Genomic DNA, 8,030 nt, shown 5'->3' with positions numbered 1-8,030 from the left:
CTAAATGCCACGTCATTTGTTATTCAGAATTTTGAATATTTTGCCAGCCAGGCCAGACGGCTGAAATCTGCCTCCTCTCTGAAATCTCTCCCTTATACAGACACATTGTTTTTCAACACATCATCATTTTGCTACCCAATTCCTCTCTCACATCAAAAAATCAAAGTTCTAGCTCCCAGTTCATTTTTGTAATTTTTCCAGATCATATATGTCCGACAGTTTACGCGGCTCCTCACCACTACCGGGTTCTGAGGAGTACGCTCACAGCACTCCCGATTCGCTCGACGAAGACAACGAGGATATGAGGAGACTGTTGGAGAATCACAATGAAGCCAACAACGACACCATCATCGAGGAAACGACGGACCAATTGATTGCAAACGATGGGCAACCATCCACATCGGATGCACTGGCGCCTGGAACATCCAGGGAGACGACCCAGAAACCACCGGTAGAAACATTACCAGAAGATAAGCTATGGCAGATGTACATGTTTATCAAACCGGCCGCCGAAGACAATCCGGGACGCTTTATATGGATATGGTATATTGGGTAAGTCGAGCACCTTAGACACTCTTTGCTACTTTTTATTCCGCTTACTTGCCTGCCTTGTCTAGTCGTCACACACCGGGGACCCATACAATCATTATGCATTCTTGTGTCGCTCGACGAGGCACGAGGGGTCACATGGGGCGCGGCGAGACTCGAAAAGAGCTTGCAACATTTTTTCCTTGAAGCTCAAAAGAGCATATCCCCCTTCGCCGAGACTTCCACTTCACCTGGGTAAGCACAAAGGTCAAAGTGCGCGGTCGTAGATCTTCTGAAACATCGGGAAACAATAAAAAATCGTAGGGGTGTCTAGGATCAACATGAGGGTGGGGTCTAGATCTAGATCATTTTGCAGGGTGGGATTAAACATCGGAGTTCTTGATGTTCTTCTTTTTTTTGTTATTTGATTGCTTTTGATAATCCGTCTGAAAATCCTGCGAGTCATACTAATCCCCAAAACAGACGTCAGAGCTGTTGCTCAGTGTAGCCATGTTTTTGGAGCCTTGAATCAAATTTTGGAATTTTGAGAACTCAAAAAAAAATAAATTGATAATTCTTAACAATAACCTCACTTCACCTAATTTCAGTCTTTAACCTCCTAAAAAACCCAAAAACATGAAACACTTGGGAATATATGAAAAATAATAGCCTCCACAAAAACAAGGAGAACAGGCGATTTCTGATCAAAAAGAACACCCAAAAACAAGGGAAAAGAAGGGACACATCGGACCGGAAACGTCTGGCAAGGCGAACATTGGAACAAAATGAATCAACAAAAAATTTTAATAGTACTTTGAGTGTTTTTTCTAGGCAAATGGAGAATTGAACATCATTAAAGTGACAATTCCAGCAAACCGATTACACTAGTTTTTAACTTTTCAGGCCATTTTTGGGCTCTGCCTAAATATTTTCAAGGATTGACCCTAGAAGGCACATGCGGCCTCACATATGATGAAAATGGGTATATCTTTAGACATAAGTATCTCGGAAACCTGAAAGTTTGTAGAAACATAATTTTACGTTTGATTCAAAGCTATTGAAATTTTCAAAGCGATTCCTCAAATCTAGGTATTGTTATGATTGTTTAAAAAATAATGTTTTTTGCATTGTGATTTTCATGTGACGAAGCAACTTTGACAAGTGATAACTAAGCTCAAAGTTGATCAACAAATTTAAAATTTGGCCAGTTTATTGATGAATAAATTGAATTTTCGCACACCAAATTTGAGCCCAGTACATCGCTTTACTCAAACTTTATGCTAGTTCAAACCTTAGTAGGGGTAATTTTGGCACCCTGTACGAACCCCCGCCCCTGGTACGACAGGCGGCACAGATTGAACCTGACTAATTGACTAATTTATTTTCAAAATGTAATTTTTTCAGGAGGAAAATACCGGCACTAATAATAAACGGGGAGGCCTATATGCCAGTGGAACTTCTGCAGCAAATACTCAACGAGTCGATAGACAAAAAGAGCGAGAGCTTACAAGCATTCATGGGTAAGCATCTACAGTAACCATTCAACCAAGTCTCGAGTTTTTTCTTCAGCCGCATTCAATATCCCCACAAGGTACGCAACACGGACACAGTACACCGTCATACTTCGGAAGTGTGTAGAATGCAGAAAGTTGGGGTCGACGAGCCTTCGGCTGATCAGTCGGTCCAACATGGAGCGGATAACGGGTGCCATCAGGATGGAAAGTGTCCGAACGGCGTGTGAGCATGATGACTGGTATGTGATCTTCCTAGATTTTTGAGAATCTGAGATTTTGTTAAAAAGTTCCGCATGAAGCAGCACATGCGTATACAAACAGAGCTAGCACATAAGCAAACCTTTCCTTCTTGCTCTCTCTCTTTCTACATATTTCTCATTTTCGCACATTTCCTGTCCTTCTTTTTCTTTTTTTTTCTATCCCTTGCTCCTCTAATTAGACGAAAAACTCTCGGAGCCGCCGAGACGAGACATGGTCAGCGCCACAAACTTTTGCCTACGCACACCCTTTTCTCCCGAATAGGGTGCTCCGAAGGAGAAGAAGAAGGCGCAAACATTCACGGTCAAAGCTCATCATAGGCGTTGATGAGAAGAGGATGAGAGAGAAATGGCGCGTATAAACATCATCAGAATACATGAAAAGTCTGAGAAAAATTTCTATGAGAGAGGGGTCAAAAAACCAAAGTAACAGATTTTTCAAAGCTCAAAAATTATAACAGATGAACAAAATAATTAGAAAAAAAAACTAGAAACAGAGTTATGCTCTGAAATTAGCTTAGAGATACCGAAACTTTGAAAATTTTTTCAGGCCCGGACCTTGGCGGTCCAGGCTTTCATTTCACAAATAGTCATAAAACAACTTTCCAGGGATGATACACAACGGGTACACGTCGTCCATGTCAACTTCATCGATTTGTATGATGACTGGCTGGAGAACGACGACTTGGAAGAGGATCTCACTGATGTAAAAAAATGGATTACTGTAGTTTCAAATATCATTATCTTTTACAGTGTGGCGTCCACGGGTACTGGTACAAAAATCGTCGTGCCATGAGAAGTATCAAATGCAGGGAATGCATGAAAATGTTCACTCCAGCCGATTTCATCCTCCACCATCACTATCCCCGGCGGAATGAAACATTGGAGCATGTTGGACTTAATTCTGCGAAATGGACGGAACTTATCACGGTCCATTCGGAAGACAGAAACGAGGTGAATCTAACATCCTGGAAAAAGTACTGTACGGCTTCTACCCGCTTCGGAAAAAGAACTTATGAAGAGGCAGAGCCTGTCAGGGGTGCCAAGAGACCGGCAATAGAACCATTGATTATTGTGGATGATGATGATGAGATGATGGAAGAAGAGCTAGAAGAAGGAGAAGAGATTCCGGAGAACAAAGAATTGTCCTCGGAGGAATACGAAGCTTTGATCAATTCCGGAAAGAAGTTGACACTCGAGGACTACCTTGGACCAAAAGGCGTGGATGGAATCGTACCGAAGACTAGAGTGCAGCAAGTCATGAAGGACACTTTGAAGATTATGGATCAAAAGTCGTTAGAAATGCTCTTCCTGAGTCACCCAGATGACTTGATAGTGTGGATTAAAGAACACGAGTTTGCTAAGAAATGCGAACTACAAAAGAAGCATTGGGATAAAGTTCGTGAAGAAAATCCCGACGATTTCGATCAATGGACTGGTGCTCATTTCGATCCTGAAACCGGAATGTTTGAAAACCTCCGACTACTGGACGAAGCTGAAAAGACGACTAGACTTGAACTGAGGGAGGTTGAAGAGAAGATGAGACAGTTACAAGAAGAGATGAAGAAGACTAAGATGACATTGTGGGAATATATGTTGAAAGAACAGAAAGTTCTCAATGAAGCACCAGAAGACGTGCTCAAATTGCTCAGCAACATTCCACCTCCACCACCAAAAGTCCTCCCTACACCGACTCCATCGATGCCTGCAACTCCAGTCCTTCCAATACTCTTCCCTCCACTCAACTTTATTAAATTGGCTCAACAGCTTCAACAACTACAAGCGGCTGGAATCAAGCTCCCTCTTCCTGTTCCAACTCTTAAACTCCCGCCTCTTCCAACGCCATCCCTTCCACTCAAAAAACTTCCACCAATGCCACCAATGTCTCTGCCACAGATCGCAATGCCTCCAATGCCATTTTCAAAGGTCATTTCTCCTACTGAATCTCTCGCTGGAACGTCTTCAACACCACCAACTCCAGTGGAGAAACCTTCGAAGCTCGCTATTCCAACTTTGCCACTATCACCACAAGCTGAATTTCTCGTAAGTATTCCTCTGGTATAATTTCGATGCGTATTACGGCCAAAAATTCAAGGGTGGGCGGGGCTGAGGTCCAGTAGCGAAGTCCTTAGCATTTATTTTCCGTAACTAAGGAGCATTTATTTTTCGTAACTATTTTCGGGTTTTTTTTCGATTGTTCGGTGAACTTCATTTGATTTTTTTAACGAAGAATCGGAATAATCGAAGAAATAGGTCAGAAAATAATTACGAAACGTATCGTAAACACTCTAATAAAGTGCCACCCAAACCATCACCATTGAGTTCATATATCTCATTTCCTGAGACGAATATCAAAAAGTTGTCAACTGATAAAATATTTCTGATAATATGATAAACATTTTACCTGTTGACAACTTTTTGATATCTATCACAGGAAGGGAGATAAATTGGGTCATAATTGACGGTTTGGGTGGCACACTGTTAGAGTATTTACGGTACATGCTCCTTTAAGGATTTCACTACCGGACCTAAGCTCCGCGCACCCTCGGATTTTCGATCGCGCTCTGAAGTTCGACACTAACAAATCAGCTTTACCGAAAATCAAGAAACCCATTTCAGAGACAACAACTCACACTGGCTCTTCAGAATCCAACATTTTTCCCATTTTTGGCTCCGAAACTTCCGCCTCAATTTGAAAACCTCCTGTCTTCATTTCTACCACCTACGAAACCCACCGCGGTCAAAAACTGATGGCCTTCTATTAACACCTCTCCCTATTTTTTGTTTGTTTTTCTCTTTCTAACCCCGTTTTTTTCTCATTTCTTATCATTCCATTTTCTCTCGAACCATGTACAAAGTTTCTTTTTTTCCGGGATACCCCCTAAACAGTTCAGAATGTCTAGACCCCGGTTATTGTACATAATTTGGCACATATACATATATAATTACAAAATGACGCTAGTCGTATTCCCCCACACTTGCTACGGATATCATCATCAGTTCATTTTCTTTCTGTCTGTTTTCTTTCTGCTGCTCTATTACCTCTTTTCCCTCTCCCCCATCTCTTCCAGGCTTGCCATATTTTCCATTAGGTACCTCTTCTTTTTTTTTCCTTATCATACGCTATCTTTTTTTTTTCTTTCCTGTTTTCCTGTTCATTGTTACTACACGTTTCCTTCTTTTTCTTCTCTTTATCACCTTATCTATACGCCGAGCTGTCACTTTCCCTATCCCTGTCCATACACACCTTCTTTATACATGTATCTCTTTCCCAAGAACCACACCAAAACTTGTATCTGCTCATATTCTCGGTTACTATCCCTATCCCTTGCTCCTTCAATCACCTCCTTTTCAGTTGCTCTTTCTCTCTAGTTTTATTTATCTCTGCTTGCTCCCAAATTACCATTATCCCCCCCCCCCCCCGGTTAGCCATGTTTAATCTCAAAATCAAATTCGTCTCTAATTATTCTATTCATCCATTCAGGACAGTCCTTTTTTTCCATCCCAAAGCTGAACAGTTATCGGTACAAACAACATCTATCGTTTTTGTGTGCAAAATGAATTGACAAAACAGGAATGAATGCTATTTATATTTTTACTTTTTGGCATTTTTTGGCTCTGAATTACACAAACTACATAATAAACTGAATGGCGCAATGAATCCACAGAAAGCACAAGAACACATTTTCAACTAGTTTTCAAACGAAGATTCGAAAATTAGTTCAAACGATATTTCTAATTTTTTTATTTTAAAAATTTTCACATTTCGATGTCACCTAACATTCTCAACTTGAGTTTTCTAGGCCACCAACTTGTATAGTTTAGAAATACCAAGTATCCACCTGGCGGGTTTCCTAGGCCATTTTAACATGATGACCTAACTTTTTCAAGTTTAGTTTTCTAGGCCACCGTGTTAAATGTTCTTGAAAACGCACGAGGTGAATATCAGGTTATTACTAAGCCGTTTACCATGGCGGCCTAACTATTTCAAGTTGAGTTTCCTAGGCCATCAACTTTCATGGCCTAGAAATGACCTAATATTTACCTGGTGGGTTAGGTCATTTTTACATGATGACTTAACTTTCGTTATCTCGGCCACCATGTTAAATATCCTAGAAAACGCACCAGGTGAACATCAGGCCATTACTAGGCCGTAGTGGCCTATAAGTCTCAAGTTGCAAAAGTTAGCCACCGTGATAAAATGACCTAGAACGCAATGAGCCGAGTTTAGTCGGTTGAACGTTCGAGCGAAATTTCGAAAAATCGTTTTAACAAATTGGCAAAATTTCGTTCCCAAAATTTTTGAAAATTGCCGTTTTCGAAAAATTTATTTCGAAAAACACACACTACACATTCTATATCTAGAATATATTCAAAGTATTTCAGATCCGAAAAATTCCAATATCAAAAACTTCATTCTTTACACTAATTATAACATTACAATACAAAAAAGTTTGCCTAGTGCTCGTGCTCTTCTCGACTATCAGTTTTGGATGCAGTAGTAGTCGTGGTGGTCGTGGTAGTAGTTGTGGTAGTAGTAGTCGGGATCTTCCTAGCATCTCGAATCGATTCGATTGGATTCGATCGCTAAAAGTTTAAATAGGTATTATTAAATTAAATAAAAACTCTTACCAAATAAGACCATTCCTTCGATTTCTGATTATCAAATCTGATCTTGACCAACGCTTCCGCTGACTTTGGTGTCTTTTCCTGCTTCCGTTTCTTCTTCATTTCGTCACTCGCACATAAGAATATAAGCGATCGAAGTGTGTTGGAAAATACGAGTCGAGGATCGAAATGCACCTGATCTCGTTTTTTCATCTCCACCAATGGCTGCAGCTCGTCGAGTTCCACTTTTGTGTTTGGAATAGTGAAGGGGCGGATCTTGTTCGCATGGAAGTGCTCAATGTGATCGGTGCCCACTGTTATAGATTCTTCGACGTCTTTCTGAAACAAAATTTGAAATCAAAGATCCATATGGGTCTGATTCGTTACCATTTCCTCCTCGGTCGGTTCCAAATGCTCGGCCCAAAACGGACATCCTTTATCAGTGAACACGTTCTCGCCAGGCATCTTCCGAACGCTGATCAACCGTGGAACTTGACTATACGAATCATCATCCAAAAACTGTGATTCTTCCATTTTCTTCTTCTGAGTAGACGATGTTTTCCGATAGAACGACGACGGTTCATCAGCAAACATTTCGCTTTTCTCCGGTTTGAATGGTTTCTTGTTCACTCGATCCATCAGAATTCGAGATCGCTCGTCGAGTGGAAGCGTGCTCGGTGCCTGACTTTTTTCTCGTTTCTCTTTGGTGAACCTCTCGAAAACGCGTTCGAAGGTGACTTGATCCACTTCTCGAGTCCGAATTTCCAATTTTCGAGGCTTCGGAAGTTGCTGGCAGTTGGATGGAAGGGCTGAAAACAAATACAGTGCGTTCAATATCTTTAGGACCCCCCCTCTATTTTCACGGTTCTGAAAAAACGGTAAGAGATATCAAAAATCTGTAAACGCCATTCGTTTTTAAATCCAAAAATACCCCGGAAGCCAAAATTTGGTACTCATACCTCTTCTGGTACTAGTACACGGCATACTTGTAAAATTCCGGGCAAAAAAAAAACTCGAAAAAATTTTTGGGTCCCCCCTTATGTGATTTTTTTCGTTTTTTGAAAATTTCAAAACTTGTGGAATGACAGGCCCGCCGGGCCGGGCCGGGCGGGGATCCTCTAGA

At 41.1% G+C, this 8,030-nt stretch overlaps 2 protein-coding genes across 2 annotated transcripts in view; one reads left to right on the top strand and one right to left on the bottom strand.

Annotated features, from left to right (window-relative positions):
* Positions 1-208: 208 nt before the first annotated feature.
* Cbr-daf-5 lies at positions 209-5,050 on the top strand (the record flags this gene model as incomplete). The annotated part of the gene is made up of 6 exons (XM_002631597.1): positions 209-552; positions 1,933-2,048; positions 2,098-2,281; positions 2,909-3,005; positions 3,053-4,342; positions 4,919-5,050. The coding sequence occupies 6 exons, from the start codon at positions 209-211 to the stop codon at positions 5,048-5,050; spliced, it is 2,163 nt and encodes a 720-aa protein (XP_002631643.1).
* Positions 5,051-6,757: 1,707 nt separating this feature from the next.
* CBG20831 overlaps positions 6,758-8,030 on the bottom strand; it is a gene marked incomplete at both ends in the record, with an annotated part of 4,298 nt that continues 3,025 nt past the window's right edge. Inside the window, 3 exons of the mRNA XM_045242720.1 lie at positions 6,758-6,886; positions 6,932-7,246; positions 7,295-7,716. Coding sequence (XP_045097143.1) covers positions 6,758-6,886; positions 6,932-7,246; positions 7,295-7,716 — 866 coding nt within the window. The remainder of the gene's footprint in view (positions 6,887-6,931; positions 7,247-7,294; positions 7,717-8,030) is intronic.

The sequence above is a fragment of the Caenorhabditis briggsae genome (assembly GCF_000004555.2).
Source record: "Caenorhabditis briggsae complete genome, chrII, whole genome shotgun sequence".
Lineage (NCBI taxonomy): Eukaryota > Metazoa > Nematoda > Chromadorea > Rhabditida > Rhabditidae > Caenorhabditis > Caenorhabditis briggsae.
The sequence above is the reverse complement of the archived record's forward strand: the minus strand, read 5'-3'. Positions and strand labels throughout refer to the sequence as shown.